The 18,949-nt window shown below is 35.9% G+C and overlaps 1 protein-coding gene across 4 annotated transcripts in view; it reads left to right on the top strand.

The window, feature by feature from the left end:
• The window catches only part of sema5ba (sema domain, seven thrombospondin repeats (type 1 and type 1-like), transmembrane domain (TM) and short cytoplasmic domain, (semaphorin) 5Ba), a 105,699-nt gene extending 91,040 nt beyond the window's left edge, over positions 1-14,659 (top strand). For 3 of the 4 annotated variants that reach the window (XM_089003133.1, XM_089003134.1, XM_089003136.1), the window contains one exon: positions 11,363-14,659. In XM_089003133.1, the coding sequence (XP_088859259.1) occupies positions 11,363-11,539 (177 nt within the window). In that variant the 3' untranslated portion in view covers positions 11,540-14,659. The remainder of the gene's footprint in view (positions 1-11,362) is intronic. The other variant, XM_089003135.1, reaches the window with a different exon arrangement.
• Positions 14,660-18,949: the final 4,290 nt, after the last annotated feature.

Here is an 18,949-nt window from a genome sequence, read left to right as displayed (position 1 = left end):
ACTATACATAGTCGTTATTTTCGGCTAAAAATGCCTTACTATACATGGTCAGTTTTTTCGGCTAAAAATGCCTTACTATACATGGTCGGTTTTTTCGGCTAAAAATGCCTTACTATACATGGTCGTTTTTTTCGGCTAAAAATGCCTTACTATACATGGTCGTTTTTTTCGGCTAAAAATGCCTTACTATACATGGACGTTTTTTTTCGGCTAAAAATCCCTTACTATACATGGTCGTTTTTTTTGGCCTAAAAACGCCTTACTATACATAGTCGTTTTTTTCGGCTAAAAATGCCTTACTATACATGGTCGTTTTTTTTCGGCTAAAAATGCCTTACTATACATGGTCGTTTTTTTTTTGCCTAAACACGCCTTACTATACATGGTCGTTTTTTTCGGCCAAAAATGCCTTACTATACATGGTAGTTTTTTTTTGGCCTAAAAACGCCTTACTATACATAGTCGTTTTTTTCGGCTAAAAATGCCTTACTATACATGGTTGTTTTTTTTTCGGCTAAAAACGCCTTACTATACATGGTCGTTTTTTTCGGCTAAAAATGCCTTACTATACATGGTCGTTTTTTTTTTTGGCCTAAAAACGCCTTACTATACATAGTCGTTATTTTCGGCTAAAAATGCCTTACTATACATGGTCGTTTTTTTTCGGCTAAAAATGCCTTACTATACATGGTCATTTTTTTCGGCTAAAAATGCCTTACTAGACATGGACGTTTTTTTCGGCTAAAAATGCCTTACTATACATGGTCGTTTTTTTCGGCTAAAAATGCCTTACTATACATGGACGTTTTTTTCGGCTAAAAATGCCTTACTATACATGGTCGTTTTTTTTGGCCTAAAAACGCCTTACTATACATAGTCGTTTTTTTCGGCTAAAAATGCCTTACTATACATAGTCGTATTTTTCGGCTAAAAATGCCTTACTATACATGGTAGTTTTTTTCGGCCTAAAAACGCCTTACTATACATGGTCGTTTTTCTTCGGCCAAAAATGCCTTACTATACATGGTCGTTTTTTTTTTTCGGCTAAAAATGCCTTACTATACATGGTCGTTTTTTTCGGCTAAAAATGCCTTACTATACATGGTCGTTTTTTTTGGCCTAAAAACGCCTTACTATATATGGTCGTTTTTTTCGGCAAAAAATGCCTTACTATACATGGTCGTTTTTTTTGGCCTAAAAACGCCTTACTATACATGGTCGTTTTTGCAGCTAAAAATGCCTTACTATACATGGTCGTTTTTTTTGGCCTAAAAACGCCTTACTATACATGGTCGTTTTTTTCGGCTAAAAACGCCTTACTATACATGGTAGTTTTTTTTGGCCTAAAAACGCCTTACTATACATGGTCGTTTTTTTTCGGCTAAAAATGCCTTACAATACATGGTCGTTTTTTCAAAAGAGTTTATCCTTAAATAGTTCCAAGTGAAGATTCCGGGGATTGAACCCTGGACCTCATACACCAAAAGCACATGCTTAAACACTGAGCTATATCAGTATTTAATATGGTAAAAAAAATGCTAACTATACATGGTAGTTTTTTTCGGCCTAATAACACCTTAACTGCTGAAACTGTTTTTTTTTTCGGCTAAAAATGCCTTACTATACATGGTCGTTTTTTTCGGCTAAAAATGCCTTACTATACGTGGACGTTTTTTTTCGGCTAAAAATGCCTTACTATACATGGTAGTTTTTTTTGGCCTAAAAACGCCTTACTATACATGGTCGTTTTTTTTCGGCCAAAAATGCCTTACTATACATGGTCGTTTTTTTTCGGCTAAAAATGCCTTACTATACATGGTCGTTTTTTTTCGGCTAAAAATGCCTTACTATACATGGACGTTTTTTTTTTCGGCTAAAAATGCCTTACTATACATGGTCGTTTTTTTCGGCTAAAAATGCCTTACTATACATGGTCGTTTTTTTTCGGCTAAAAATGCCTTACTATACATGGACGTTTTTTTTTCCGCTAAAAATGCCTTACTATACATGGTCGTTTTTTTCGGCTAAAAATGCCTTACTATACATGGATGTTTTTTTCGGCTAAAAATGCCTTATTATACATGGTCGTTTTTTTCGGCTAAAAATGCCTTACTATACATGGTCGTTTTTTTCGGCTAAAAATGCCTTACTATACATGGACGTTTTTTTTTTTCGGCTAAAAATGCCTTACTATACATGGTCGTTTTTTTCGGCTAAAAATGCCTTACTATACATGGTCGTTTTTTTCGGCTAAAAATGCCTTACTATACATGGTCGTTTTTTTTCGGCTAAAAATGCCTTACTATACATGGTCGTTTTTTTTCTGCTAAAAATGCCTTACTATACATGGTCGTTTTTTTCGGCTAAAAATGCCTTACTATACATGGTCGTTTTTTTCGGCTAAAAATGCCTTACTATACATGGACGTTTTTTTTCGGCTAAAAATGCCTTACTATACATGGTCGTTTTTTTCGGCTAAAAATGCCTTACTATACATGGTCGTTTTTTTTCGGCTAAAAATGCCTTACTATACATGGTCGTTTTTTTTTTTCGGCTAAAAATGCCTTACTATACATGGTCGTTTTTTTTGGCTAAAAATGCCTTACTATACATGGTCGTTTTTTTTCGGCTAAAAACGCCTTACTATACATGGTAGTTTTTTTTGGCCTAAAAACGCCTTACTATACATGGTCGTTTTTTTCGGCTAAAAATGCCTTACTATACATGGTCGTTTTTTTTTTGCCTAAAAACGCCTTACTATACATAGTCGTTTTTTTCGGCTAAAAATGCCTTACTATACATGGTCAGTTTTTTCGGCTAAAAATGCCTTACTATACATGGTCGTTTTTTTCGGCTAAAAATGCCTTACTATACATGGTCGTTTTTTTCGGCTAAAAATGCCTTACTATACATGGACGTTTTTTTTCGGCTAAAAATGCCTTACTATACATGGTCGTTTTTTTCGGCTAAAAATGCCTTACTATACATGGACGTTTTTTTTCGGCTAAAAATGCCTTACTATACATGGTCGTATTTTTCGGCGAAAAATGCCTTACTATACATAGTCGTATTTTTCGGCTAAAAATGCCTTACTATACATGGTCGTTTTTTTCGGCTAAAAATGCCTTACTATACATGGACGTTTTTTTTTCGGCTAAAAATGCCTTACTATACATGGTCGTTTTTTTTCGGCTAAAAATGCCTTACTATACATGGACGTTTTTTTTCGGCTAAAAATGCCTTACTATACATGGTCGTATTTTTCGGCTAAAAATGCCTTACTATACATGGTAGTTTTTTTCGGCCTAAAAACGCCTTACTATACATGGTCGTTTTTCTTCGGCCAAAAATGCCTTACTATACATGGTCGTTTTTTTTTTCGGCTAAAAATGCCTTACTATACATGGTCGTTTTTTTCGGCTAAAAATGCCTTACTATACATGGTCGTTTTTTTCGGCTAAAAATGCCTTACTATACATGGTCGTTTTTTTCGGCTAAAAACGCCTTACTATACATAGTCGTTTTTTTCGGCTAAAAATGCCTTACTATACATGGTCAGTTTTTTCGGCTAAAAACGCCTTACTATACATGGTCGGTTTTTTCGGCTAAAAATGCCTTACTATACATGGTCGTTTTTTTTCGGCTAAAAATGCCTTACTATACATGGTGGTTTTTTTCGGCTAAAAACGCCTTACTATACATGGTAGTTTTTTTTGGCCTAAAAACGCCTTACTATACATGGTCGTTTTTTTCGGCTAAAAATGCCTTACTATACATGGTCGTTTTTTTTTGGCCTAAAAACGCCTTACTATACATAGTCGTTTTTTTCGGCTAAAAATGCCTTACTATACATGGTCAGTTTTTTCGGCTAAAAATGCCTTACTATACATGGTCGGTTTTTTCGGCTAAAAATGCCTTACTATACATGGTCGTTTTTTTTCGGCTAAAAATGCCTTACTATACATGGTAGTTTTTTTTGGCCTAAAAACGCCTTACTATACATGGTCGTTTTTTTCGGCTAAAAACGCCTTACTATACATGGTAGTTTTTTTTGGCCTAAAAACGCCTTACTATACATGGTCGTTTTTTTCGGCTAAAAATGCCTTCCAATACATGGTCGTTTTTTCAAAAGAGTTTATCCTTAAATAGTTCCAAGTGAAGATTCCGGGGATTGAACCCTGGACCTCATACACCAAAAGCACATGCTTAAACACTGAGCTATATCAGTATTTAATATGGTAAAAAAAATGCTAACTATACATGGTAGTTTTTTCCGGCCTAATAACACCTTAACTGCTGAAACTGTTTTTTTTCGGCTAAAAATGGCTTACTATACATGGTCGTTTTTTTCGGCTAAAAATGCCTTCCAATACATGGTCGTTTTTTCAAAAGAGTTTATCCTTAAATAGTTCCAAGTGAAGATTCCGGGGATTGAACCCTGGACCTCATACACCAAAAGCACATGCTTAAACACTGAGCTATATCAGTATTTAATATGGTAAAAAAAATGCTAACTATACATGGTAGTTTTTTCCGGCCTAATAACACCTTAACTGCTGAAACTGTTTTTTTTCGGCTAAAAACGCCTTACTATACATGGTCGTTTTTTTTCGGCTAAAAATGCCTTACTATACATGGTCGTTTTTTTCGGCTAAAAATGCCTTACTATACATGGACGTTTTTTTTTCGGCTAAAAATGCCTTACTATACATGGTCGTTTTTTTCGGCTAAAAATGCCTTACTATACATGGTCGTTTTTTTCGGCTAAAAATGCCTCACTATACATGGTCGTTTTTTTTCTGCTAAAAATGCCTTACTATACATGGTCGTTTTTTTCGGCTAAAAATGCCTTACTATACATGGTCGTTTTTTTCGGCTAAAAACGCCTTACTATACATAGTCGTTTTTTTCGGCTAAAAATGCCTTACTATACATGGTCAGTTTTTTCGGCTAAAAATGCCTTACTATACATGGTCGTTTTTTTCGGCTAAAAATGCCTTACTATACATGGTCGGTTTTTTTTGGCCTAAAAACGCCTTACTATACATAGTCGTTTTTTTCGGCTAAAAATGCCTTACTATACATGGTCAGTTTTTTCGGCTAAAAATGCCTTACTATACATGGTCGGTTTTTTTCGGCTAAAAATGCCTTACTATACATGGTCGTTTTTTTTCGGCTAAAAATGCCTTACTATACATGGTCGTTTTTTTTGGCTAAAAACGCCTTACTATACATGGTAGTTTTTTTTGGCCTAAAAACGCCTTACTATACATGGTCGTTTTTTTTCGGCCAAAAATGCCTTACTATACATGGTCGTTTTTTTTTCGGCTAAAAATGCCTTACTATACATGGTCGTTTTTTTCGGCTAAAAATGCCTTACTATACATGGTCGTTTTTTTTCGGCTAAAAACGCCTTACTATACATGGTCGTTTTTTTTCGGCTAAAAATGCCTTACAATACATGGTCGTTTTTTCAAAAGAGTTTATCCTTAAATAGTTCCAAGTGAAGATTCCGGGGATTGAACCCTGGACCTCATACACCAAAAGCACATGCTTAAACACTGAGCTATATCAGTATTTAATATGGTAAAAAAAATGCTAACTATACATGGTAGTTTTTTTCGGCCTAATAACACCTTAACTGCTGAAACTGTTTTTTTTTCGGCTAAAAATGCCTTACTATACATGGTCGTTTTTTTCGGCTAAAAATGCCTTACTATACATGGTCGTTTTTTTCGGCTAAAAATGCCTTACTATACATGGACGTTTTTTTTTCGGCTAAAAATGCCTTACTATACATGGTCGTTTTTTTCGGCTAAAAATGCCTTACTATACATGGTAGTTTTTTTTTGCCTAAAAACGCCTTATTATACATGGTCGTTTTTTTTTCGGCCAAAAATGCCTTACTATACATGGTCGTTTTTTTTCGGCTAAAAATGCCTTACTATACATGGTCGTTTTTTTCGGCTAAAAATGCCTTACTATACATGGTCGTTTTTTTCGGCTAAAAATGCCTTACTATACATGGACGTTTTTTTTTCGGCTAAAAATGCCTGACTATACATGGTCGTTTTTTTCGGCTAAAAATGCCTTACTATACATGGTCGTTTTTTTCGGCTAAAAATGCCTTACTATACATGGTCGTTTTTTTCGGCTAAAAATGCCTTACTATACATGGACGTTTTTTTTCGGCTAAAAATGCCTTACTATACATGGTCGTATTTTTCGGCGAAAAATGCCTTACTATACATAGTCGTATTTTTCGGCTAAAAATGCCTTACTATACATGGTAGTTTTTTTCGGCCTAAAAACGCCTTACTATACATGGTCGTTTTTTTCGGCTAAAAATGCCTTACTATACATGGTCGTTTTTTTTCGGCCAAAAATGCCTTACTATACATGGTCGTTTTTTTTTCGGCTAAAAATGCCTTACTATACATGGTCGTTTTTTTTCGGCTAAAAATGCCTTACTATACATGGTAGTTTTTTTTTGCCTAAAAACGCCTTACTATACATGGTCGTTTTTTTTCGGCCAAAAATGCCTTACTATACATGGTCGTTTTTTTTCGGCTAAAAATGCCTTACTATACATGGTCGTTTTTTTCGGCTAAAAATGCCTTACTATACATGGTCGTTTTTTTCGGCTAAAAATGCCTTACTATACATGGACGTTTTTTTTTTCGGCTAAAAATGCCTGACTATACATGGTCGTTTTTTTCGGCTAAAAATGCCTTACTATACATGGTCGTTTTTTTCGGCTAAAAATGCCTTACTATACATGGTCGTTTTTTTTCTGCTAAAAATGCCTTACTATACATGGTCGTTTTTTTCGGCTAAAAATGCCTTACTATACATGGTCGTTTTTTTTCGGCTAAAAACGCCTTACTATACATGGTCGTTTTTTTTGGCCTAAAAACGCCTTACTATACATGGTCGTTTTTTTCGGCTAAAAATGCCTTACAATACATGGTCGTTTTTTCAAAAGAGTTTATCCTTAAATAGTTCCAAGTGAAGATTCCGGGGATTGAACCCTGGACCTCATACACCAAAAGCACATGCTTAAACACTGAGCTATATCAGTATTTAATATGGTAAAAAAAATGCTAACTATACATGGTAGTTTTTTCCGGCCTAATAACACCTTAACTGCTGAAACTGTTTTTTTTCGGCTAAAAATGGCTTACTATACATGGTAGTTTTTTTTGGCCTAAAAACGCCTTACTATACATGGTCGTTTTTTTTTCGGCTAAAAATGCCTTACTATACATGGTCGTTTTTTTCGGCTAAAAATGCCTTACTATACATGGACGTTTTTTTTTTCGGCTAAAAATGCCTTACTATACATGGTCGTTTTTTTCGGCTAAAAATGCCTTACTATACATGGTCGTTTTTTTCGGCTAAAAATGCCTCACTATACATGGTCGTTTTTTTTCTGCTAAAAATGCCTTACTATACATTGTCGTTTTTTTCGGCTAAAAATGCCTTACTATACATGGTCGTTTTTTTCGGCTAAAAACGCCTTACTATACATAGTCGTTTTTTTCGGCTAAAAATGCCTTACTATACATGGTCGTTTTTTTCGGCTAAAAATGCCTTACTATACATGGTCGGTTTTTTTTGGCCTAAAAACGCCTTACTATACATAGTCGTTTTTTTTCGGCTAAAAATGCCTTACTATACATGGTCAGTTTTTTCGGCTAAAAATGCCTTACTATACATGGTCGGTTTTTTCGGCTAAAAATGCCTTACTATACATGGTCGTTTTTTTTTCGGCTAAAAATGCCTTACTATACATGGTCGTTTTTTTTGGCTAAAAACGCCTTACTATACATGGTAGTTTTTTTTGGCCTAAAAACGCCTTACTATACATGGTCGTTTTTTTTCGGCCAAAAATGCCTTACTATACATGGTCGTTTTTTTTCGGCTAAAAATGCCTTACTATACATGGTCGTTTTTTTTCGGCTAAAAATGCCTTACTATACATGGTCGTTTTTTTCGGCTAAAAATGCCTTACTATACATGGTCGTTTTTTTTCGGCTAAAAATGCCTTACTATACATGGTCGTTTTTTTGGCCTAAAAATGCCTTACTATACATGGTCGTTTTTTTTGGCCTAAAAACGCCTTACTATACATGGTCGGTTTTTTTTGGCCTAAAAACGCTTTACTATACATGGTCGTTTTTTTCGGCTAAAAATGCCTTACTATACATGGTCGTTTTTTTCGGCTAAAAATGCCTTACTATACATGGACGTTTTTTTTCGGCTAAAAATGCTTTACTATACATGGACGTTTTTTTTCGGCTAAAAATGCCTTACTATACATGGTCGTTTTTTTTCGGCTAAAAATGCCTTACTATACATGGACGTTTTTTTTTCGGCTAAAAATGCCTTACTATACATTGTCGTTTTTGGTGGATTGAACGTTTTTTAGCCGAAACCCGTTTTTAGCTAAAAAAAATGACCATGTAAAGTAAGGATAAATTAATGTCTTCCATTTTCTTCAAATAATAATAAAATTACATAATAATTCTACTGTTTTTATGGCAAGTCATTCCAAGTTTGTCAGAATGCTCAGCCCTCAAAAAGGCAAAGTGCACCAAATCTGCTAGCAATCGACCAAAAAGGGAGTTGTGCATGCTAATGAATGCTATCGCTAGTCATCCTCTGATGAAATATAGGACTCTCAAGCACTCTCATAAAACGGTCTGGAACGGAGACTCCATGTTGGACACATGAAAGATTTAGCGACCATAAAATGTGCTCTTGTGTTTTATTTACTACTTTTATTGCCAAGTTTGTCACGGCACGCCAGGATGAATCAGCTGCTCACCTGCGCCTTATTAACGAGCTACATTAGCGCGCCGCCGCTAAGTCGCTCGAATCGCGGCGTCCTAAGAATGCACCATTTTCGTCTGACCTCCAACTTATTATTATTATTATTATTATAAATGAAATGTATTCTTATTATTATGAACACAAATATCTTGAGAAAAATATTTTTTATGCCGCCCCACAAAACACCGCAAGGGCGGCCATTTTCTCCACTTCCCTTCAACAGAAAACAACATATGCAAGGCAAAATGGCCGCCCCCCGGAGATGGCTAAAAAACATTGATTTTCCCTGCTTGACGATTCCCCCAAACGTAATATGAATCAGAATGCGGCGTTTAAGACTAGCGAAGGCGCCGATGGAATATTCCTGTGAAGAAAACGTTGGGGGTTTATTCGCTTTTTTAAAACTAATAAAGGCAAATCCAATCCAATCCAAACAAAATGGCGGCGCTTTGTCAGCCATTAGTCTGCTGACTAGTTTTGACGTGCAACTCAATTGCATTTGTTACACTGATTTGAAAACACGAGGTACCCTAAACGCATCTGCCACGATGCATTACTCAACGTTAAGGAGCGTTGTCTTTTTTTTGCGCGCGTGTTTGCCAGTGTAAATAAAATGAATCTTTGAAGCGTTACCCCCCCCCCCCCCCCCCAACCGCCACTGTTCAGTCTCGCTTTGTCTGCCGATTTAAATGTTAGTTTGCTTTTTTTAATTTAAGGCGCAGACAGCTGCGGTCCTTTCGAGTCCAATATAAAAGCGTTCAATGTTGGCGGGGGGGGGGGGGGGGGGGACATTTATTTTTCCTAATTGAAGTTTCATAAACGTCTAAATTCCCAGTCTCCTTGAATGCAGTCTGAATTTGAAAATTGCGGTTTCATATTATTTATGTATTTATTTATTTATTTACTCCTCTAAAGATGGAGGACACTGATTTGCTGTGGCGACCTCTTCAAGGGAAAAGAAAACTCGTTCATTTATTTATGTATTTATTTATTTAGTAATGTATTTATGTATTTCTGTGTTTATTTGTTCATTTATTTAGTAATATATTTATTTATGTAATTTTTAATTTGTTTATTAATATATTTGTTAGGTCCTCTTCCGGTGGTTTATTTATTGATTTTTTTGTTTATTTATTTGTTCATTTATTTAGTAATGTATTTATGTACGTATTTTTTTAAATGTGTTTATTAATATTTTTGCTAGGTCCTCTTCCGGTGGTTTATTTATTGTTTTTTTTTATTTGTTCATTTATTTAGTAATGTATTTGTTTATGTATTTGTGTGTTTATTTGTTCATTTATTTAGTAATGTATTTATTCATTTAGTTATTTATTTGATAATTTATTTATTTGGGTATTTATTTATTTATATGTGTATTTATTTATTTATTTTCATTTTGCTCGGTGCTCTTCTAGTGATTTATTTATTTATTTATTTATTCATTTAGTTATTTATTTGGGTATTTATTTATTTTTAAAATTAATTTATTTATTTATTTTCATTTTGCTCGGTGCTCTTCTAGTGATTTATTTATTTGTTTATTTATTTATTCATTTAGTTATTTATTTGGTAATTTATTTATTTGGGTATTTATTTATTTATTTATTTATTTTTTTGCTCGGTGCGCTTCTAGTGATTTATTTATTTATTCATTCATTCATTCGTTCGTTCATTTATGTAGTAATTGATTTTTTTTTTATTTATTTGTTTATTTATTTATTCATTTAGTTATTTATTTGATAATTTATTTATTTGGGTATTTATTTATTTTTTAATTTATTTATTTATCTGTGTATTTATTTATTTTTTTCATTTTGCTCGGTGCTCTTCTAGTGATTTATTTATTTGTTTATTTATTTATTAATTTAGTTATTCATTTGGGTATTTATTTATTTATTTCTAAAATTAATTAATTTTTTTATTTTCATTTTGCTCGGTGCTCTTCTAGTGATTTATTTATTTTTTTATTCATTTAGTTATTTAGTTGGTAATTTATTTATTTGGGTATTTATTTATTTATTTATTTTCATTTTGCTCAGTGCTGTTCTAGTGGTTTATTTATTTATTTGTTTATTTATTTATTCATTTAGTTATTTATTTGGGTATTTATTTATTTATTTTTTAAATTAATTAATTCATTCATTTATTTTCATTTTGCTCGGTGCTCTTCTAGTGATTTATTTATTTAGTTATTCATTTAGTTATTTATTTGGTAATTTATTTATTTGGGTATTTATTTATTTATTTATTTTGCTCGGTGCGCTTTTAGTGATTTATTTATTTATTTATTTATTCATTTAGTTATTTATTTGGTAATTTATTTATTTGGGTATTTATTTATTTATTTATTTATTTAGCTCGGTGCGCTTCTAGTGATTTATTTATTTGTTTATTTATTCATTCATTCATTTGTTCGTTCATTTATTTAGTAATTAATTTATTTGTATTTGTTTATTTATTTATTTTGCAAGGTCATCTTCCGGCGGTTTCTTTTATTTTACTGATTTGACTTTGTTACCATTTTCAGACGCTGAACAAGAACAATCTCCTCCCGGACGAGCGTTCCAATTTGTTCCCGCCGGCGCTGCAGCAGGCCAACGTTTACACTACCACGTACTACCCGCCCGCCCTGGGCAAGTTCGACTACCAGCCCAACGCATCGCCGTCGCCCTGCCGGACCTACAACCACACCAACAACAGCTGAAGCTCACCCAATCAATCCCCTGCGACCTCCCCCGCGGCCCCGCCCATAACTGACACAGCCCCGCCTCCCTGTCAGAATTTTCCGCAAGGGGGCGGGAACTCGGACAAAATGGGGGATGGCGAACTTTTGCTGCACTGGAAAGACATTTTTTTTTTTTTGGGGGGGGGGGGGGGGGGGGGGGGGCAGTTGTAAATAATCCCACCCACCTACCCTCGCAACCCCCGCCCCCTTTCATGGAATCGTCCAATTGGATCACTCCGAAGCAAAAAATAGTGAGGCGGTCATATCAAATATGGCCGCCGCGCTGCGTTCGGAATAAGCTAGTCGATGGAAAATGGTTGAAAGTAGGGCTTCAAGCCGGCGTTTAAAGTAAGGCTTGAACTTTAGGCGACAGTTTTCAATAAAGTTTAAGGTTTTAAATTTAGGTTTCTGGAGAGAGAAAAAAAATGACGGTGTCAAATCAGAGTTGAGGTTTTAAAGGACAACCGACGTCTCCGGACAAGTTGCGTCCATAATTTGTAAAATGTCTTCAAATGACTTCTACTGAGCGTATTTTACAAAGATTCCACCGCATATAGCTATATTTTAAGACTCGCGCTGAATATTCCGGAAGTCTTGTTTTTGAGTTGGTGACGAGTCCTCACGTGACGTCACTGAAGGAACGCCCCTGACCGAAAAAAAGGACACATTGTAGCAGTCCTTCCATCGCGTCAATGTATTTGGCTGTACTTGTTTGGTCTGAAAACGTCGTGTAGCACCAAAAAAGAGGCAGAAGAGGGTGACAAAGCTCCGTGTAAGGAATTTATCAGCCTGTGGAAACGGGCTGATTAATTCCTCACACGGAGCTTGGTCGCCATTTTCTGCTTCTTTTTTGGTGATCCATTACCCCCCAATGTTGGCTCAAAATGGCACGGAATAAATGCTTTAATCGATTGCAAACATGTATGCTTTCCTCTTCAGAACTATTTGAATCATATTCATAACTGGATGAGTAACAAGAAAGCATATTCTCCGAATCTGAAGCCATTGTTTTGATTCTCCAGCAAGGCAGGACGTATTGTGTGACGTCACGAACAAGGGGGCGGGACCTTCTGAAAATGCCCAATTCGCAGCTAATTTTTTTTGCAGATTTTGGACACTTTAAGTCATTTTTATTGGTGTTTTGCATCTGACTAAAAATATAATATTGCGTGTTTTGGGTATTTTAAATGCTATAAAACGTTTTTCTGATGTCAGTTAGGAAAGACAAAAGTGACGTTGGTTGTCCTTTAAATGAAAGTTTCTCGCCAGAGTACGGGTTTCAATCCCAAACTTGAAACCCTAACTCAGGCTTCAAATGATAACTCGCAACCCTAATTTGAAACCCTAACGCCATTATTTTGTAAAGCTCATCTTGATTTTGACACCCTGAATATTGAACCTCAGCTTTGACACCCTCACCCTAATTTGCAGCCCGACCCTGTCTTGGTTTCAAGCCATTTGGAAGCCAGTAGCATAGTGCCACTAACTCGTCTTCTTCTTCGTTGGTAACCTCACCTGATTTCAGTTATTTTCTGCGTGTGTGTGTGTGTGTGTGTGTTTGTATGACTAGTCTTGTGAGGACCACTAATATTTTATACCATACGTAGTGAGGACATTTTTGACAAGTGAGGACCTTTTGGCCGGTCCTCACAAGTTTTTCATTCTTAAGGCTTCTAGAGGGTCTATATATGCACCTGTTAAAGTTTCAAAGAGGTCCTCACAAATTCACCCAAAATGATTTTTTTGGTGTGTATTTTCATTTCACTTGATAACACACCTTTTTACTCACTGTGTGTGTGTTTATGAATGTGTATGTGTGTGTGGTTAATGAGAGGGAAAAGTTCATACCACAAAAAGTAAAACGATATTTTAACCAAATTCACTACAGGGGTGAGGACTTTGAATGTACACATTCAGAGTCCTCACTCCTGCTGTTATTTCAGTTTGAAGTCCACTTTTTACTTCTTTGCTTTTAAAGAAGTTGAAGTGGGAAATGGGGTGACATTTTGTGTTCAAATGCAATGTAACCGGCGGGTATATTGTCATTGGTTGCCATGACAACAAAAAATATAATTTATTTGGTCTCGTACTGTAAAAGTGTTTGTTTCTACGCGAACCTTTAAACGTGGTGTTTCTTAAAATCATCCTCTCTGTAAAGGGTCGCATAGAAACGTTAAACACTTTTACAGAACAACAAGACCAAATAAATTATATTTTTGTTGTCATGGCAACCAATGACAATATACCAGCCAGTTACATGTAACACTAGTTCTTCTCTAAACTTATCAGCAATGGTGGTCGTCACTCCTTTATCTGGAGTTATCCGGACCTCAAAAAAACCGTTGAAACAGGAATGTGTGTGTGTGTGTGAGTGAACCTGTTTATAGAGGCAATCGGGGACTTTGGTGTCACTACAGACTCGCACCCGGGAGACTCTACACACGCCGGATTTGATTCCAATGTCACTACTGTACTGCATATTCAGCAGTTAGCCCGATCATACGACGAGCCTGTAAAAAAACATGTTGACATACATCATGTATGTGTATGTATATGCATATATATATATACATACATACACGTGTGTGTCTATTCCGTGTTGTTTTTAGGGAAGCCTTATCGTCCGCGCACGCACGCACATTTTAAAATGTGCGGGGACTGATGTGTGTGTGCGCACGCGTGTGTTTTCTATGCAAGTGGTGTGGAGGGGTGGGGGGGGCGTGTCGTTGTCCACACTGTGAATCTTTTTGCTACTTTCTATTTTTCTACCAGCAGCGCCGCAAAACTCAATAAAACGTTAAAAAGGGGACGAGCGTGCGTGGACGCAACCACGGGAAAAAAAAAGTCTTCTTTTGTGTGTCGTTGATTTTAGGGTTTTGATGAAGGTGCTCACCCGCACCAAAAAAATCCTGTGACGGTAGAGTTTTGAAAGGCGCTTAGAAATTAAATGCTGGCTACCTAGCTAGATAGATATTTACTATCTATCAGCTGTCTGGCTGGCTAGCTATCTAGCTAGCTATCAGTTATCTATTAGCTAGCTAGCTAGCTTTCTACCTATTTGAGTTATTCAACTATCGATGAGTTATCTATTAGCTATACAGCTAGCTAGCTATTAGTTATCTATTAGCTAGCTAGCTAGCTTTCTACCTATTTGAGTTATTCAACTATCGATGAGTTATCTATTAGCTATACAGCTAGCTAGCTATTAGTTATCTATTAGCTAGCTAGCTAGCTAACTTTCTACCTATTTGAGTTATTCAACTATCGATGAGTTATCTATTAGCTATACAGCTAGCTAGCTATTATTTATCTATTAGCTAGCTAGCTAACTTTCTACCTATTTGAGTTATTCAACTATCGATGAGTTATCTATTAGCCATACAGCTAGCTAGCTATTAGTTATATATTAGCTAGCTAGCTAACTTTCTATCTATTTGAGTTATTCAACTATCGATGAGTTATCTATTAGCCATACAGCTAGCTAGCTATTAGTTATATATTAGCTAGCTAGCTAACTTTCTATCTATTTGAGTTATTCAACTATCGATGAGTTATCTATTAGCCATACAGCTAGCTAGCTATTAATTATCTATTAGCTAGCTAGCTAACTTTCCATCTATTTGAGTTACTTCCGGGTCGAGTGAATGCTGCCGCGTGTGGCTGCTGCTGCTCACCCACAGAAAAATGTATCCGGTGACTGTAAAGTGACCTTGAGAGTTTTGAAAGGCTCTTAGAAATTAAATGCTGGCTCCCTAGCAAGATAGCTATTTACTATCAGCTGTCTGGCTGGCTAACTATCTAGCTAGCTATTAGTTATCTATTAGCTGGCTAGCTAGCTTTCTACCTATTTGAGTTATCCAACTATCGATGAGTTATGTATTAGCTATACAGCTAGCTAGCTATTAGTTATCTATTAGCTAGCTAGCTAACTTTTTACCTGTTTGAGTTATTCAACTATCGATGAGTTATCTATTAGCTATACAGCTAGCTAGCTATTAGTTATCTATTAGCTATCTAGCTAACTTTCTACCTATTTGAGTTATTCAACTATCGATGAGTTATCTATTAGCTATACAGCTACCTAGCTATTAGTTATCTATTAGCTAGCTAGCTAACTTTCTACCTATTTGGGTTATTCAACTATCGATGAGTTATCCATTAGCTATACAGCTAGCTAGCTATTAGTTATCTATTAGCTATCTAGCTAACTTTCTACCTATTTGAGTTATTCAACTATCGATGAGTTATCTATTAGCTATACAGCTTGCTAGCTATTAGTTATCTATTAGCTAGCTAGCTATTAGTTATCTATTAGCTAGCTAGCTAACTTTCTACCTATTTGAGTTATTCAACTATCGATGAGTTATCCATTAGCCATACAGCTAGCTAGCTAACTTTCTACCTATTTGAGTGATTCAACTATCGATGACTTATCTATTAGCCATACAGCTAGCTAGCTATTAGTTATCTATTAGCTAGCTAGCTAACTTTCTACCTATTTGAGTTATTCAACTATCGATGAGTTATCTATTAGCCATACAGCTAGCTAGCTATTAGTTATATATTAGCTAGCTAGCTAACTTTCTATCTATTTGAGTTATTCAACTATCGATGAGTTATCTATTAGCCATACAGCTAGCTAGCTATTAATTATCTATTAGCTAGCTAGCTAACTTTCTACCTATTTGAGTTATTCAACTATCTAGCTAACTATGAGTTATCTATTAGCTAGCTAGCTAACTTTCCATCTATTTGAGTTACTTCCGGGTGGAGTGAATGCTGCCGCGTGTGGCTGCTGCTGCTCACCCACAGAAAAATGTATCCGGTGACTGTAAAGTGTCCTTGAGAGTTTTGAAAGGCTCTTAGAAATTAAATGCTGGCTACCTAGCTAGCTAGCTAGCTATTTACTATCTATCAGCTGTCTGACTGGCTAGCTATCTAGCTAGCTATTAGTTATCTATTAGCTGGCTAGCTAGCTTTCTACCTATTTGAGTTATTCAACTATCTAGCTAACTATCGATGAGTTATCTATTAGCTATACAGCTAGCTAGCTATTAGTTATCTATTAGCTAGCTAGCTAACGTTTTACCTATTTGAGTTATTCAACTATCTAGCTAACTATCTATGAGTTATCTATTAGCTAGCTAGCTAACTTTCTATCTATTTGAGATTGTTAACAGATAAAAAAAAAGTCCTCCAAAGAAGTACATTAGGACAAAGTTGCAAAGAAGCCAGATGGCTTCTTTGCTCATTCAGACGCTTGTAACTTACACCAACGTTCTGATGGACTTTTTATGTTTCTTCAAGGAGATCTAAGTCATATTTTCACAGCTGAGTGCACTCACGCTAATGGAGGATTACGCCCACTCAACACTACAACGTCACCTGTACCGCATTTGCTATCTTTTTATATTTATTTCCTTTTTGGGGTAAGTGAATGATGACTGACTCCTCGCGCCGGACTGCTTGATGATTTGATGGCTTTTTAGCTGCTCGGCTCATTTTTTGTTACAGTGAAAGTGCGCTTCTTTAAATTAGGCAATATCAGAGCAAGAAAAAATATGTACAGTGATACCTTGGCTTACGAACTTAATTGGTTCCCAGACAGAGTGTGTAAGGCGAAAAGTGTGTATCCCAAAAATTAAGTTCTCATAGGAAACCATTATAATGAGAATAATCCATTCCTAGGTCCCAATAAAACATAATTTTCAGTCGACTTGTTTTTATCCTCTATTCCCACCCCCAGTCGTCGGTTAATGCCACGTGATTGGTCAAGAACGCAGCAGTGAGGGGAGGGTTAAACATTAAAGTGCCAGGTAGACGACACAGAGAAAGTGAGAAAATGGATAGAAAACAGTGACATTTGGACTCGTTTCAACTTTGATAGTTCAAAGGCAGAGTGTAGACTGCAAGGTTAAAATTCCCATCAATCAGGCTCTACAAATAAACCGCACAAGCCATCTGTACACTTGATGCAAAAAGCTAGCAACCCAGCTAAACAGAATACAATTGATGAGGAACTAGGTAAAATTATCGCAGCACCTCCAAGGGTTCATTCCTCAAGATGGTGAAAGAAGAAGGCTACATTCCTCATCAAGTGTTTAATGCTGATGAAACCGGCCACTCCATTCCATCAAGCCATTAACGACCATCACAAAGGTAAATAAAACCACTTTATTACACAGTACAGTTAATTTCTTTAAGTATAATACCATAGCACATTTATTATACATAAAATAAGGTCTATTTTGTGTAGTTTTAAGGCTTATTTAGTAGAAAATTATGTTTTATGGGGACCTGGAAACGGATTATTCTCATTTCAATGGTTTCCTATGGGGAATTAATTTTTTGGGATACACATTTTTCGCCTTAACACACTCTGTCTGGGAACCAATTAAGTTCATAAGCCAAGGTATCACTATATTTGTGTTATATCTCAAGGACCGCTCAGTCGAGCTTTGGCAAAGTCAACCATCAAAGCTTTGTTATTCATAAAACATTTGTTTTATTTAGTCGTAAAAAAAAAGAATAAGGTGCTGGAGAGTTTTCCCGCATGGAGCATTCGGGGACGCGCACAAGCCAAAAGGCTACAAGGGAAGACGACGAGCACCACATCAAAGTTTGACAATGGGAAATGGCAATGATTGTTGTACAAGATGACCAAACCACAACCTTCCCATTCCCACACTTTGTGAAAACAAATAAACAAACAAACATGTAAGTACTTGGACCCCCCCATTTGCCTACCCCCGGAAACGCTCTCAGTTTCATTCCACGCTCTTTAGAGGTTACCCAATGAAAGTGTCTCGCTCATCACTTCACTTCACTTTGGCTGCGACAAAAAAAAACAACAACAAAACAGCTTAAAAGCACAACATAAGTGACTAAAATGGCCTTTGAAAGTGCCGGAAATGCGTCCTTAGAGAATGTATGTTTATGTTAAAATGTGTCAAAAAAACATAATCAATAATTCCCCCCGAAAAAAATAAATAAAAATGATAAGGTTTGGAAAAGAAGCTAGGTTGCTAGGTAAAGCTCCAAAGATCGATCAGTTGTGTATTTTGTTTCCCCTTTTAATCCTTCCTTACGCTTCGGCTAACCCCAAACACACTCAAAAACAGTGTTTGTTAGCTTAAAACCATAACAAAAAAAAAAAAAAAAAAAAAAAAGGAATTACCTTTAAAAGGTCCAAAAGAAGCAAAATGATCCCGGAGCTCCATCTTAAAAGAAGAATCCTATTTACAACAGGAAGTAGTTCCGTCGGCGTCCATTTTGGGTGAGGTCAGTAGTCAAAGCATTGGATCAGACAAAATGGCCACCTGTGTTAAGGAAGGTAAACGTTGACTTGAAATCAGCCAAAAACTATGTCGCCAAAAGTCTTCGCTCAAG

The sequence above is a fragment of the Hippocampus bargibanti genome, linkage group LG08, assembly GCF_051943395.1.
Source record: "Hippocampus bargibanti isolate YZ-2025 linkage group LG08, ASM5194339v1, whole genome shotgun sequence".
Classification (NCBI taxonomy): domain Eukaryota; kingdom Metazoa; phylum Chordata; class Actinopteri; order Syngnathiformes; family Syngnathidae; genus Hippocampus; species Hippocampus bargibanti.
The sequence above is the reverse complement of the archived record's forward strand: the minus strand, read 5'-3'. Positions and strand labels throughout refer to the sequence as shown.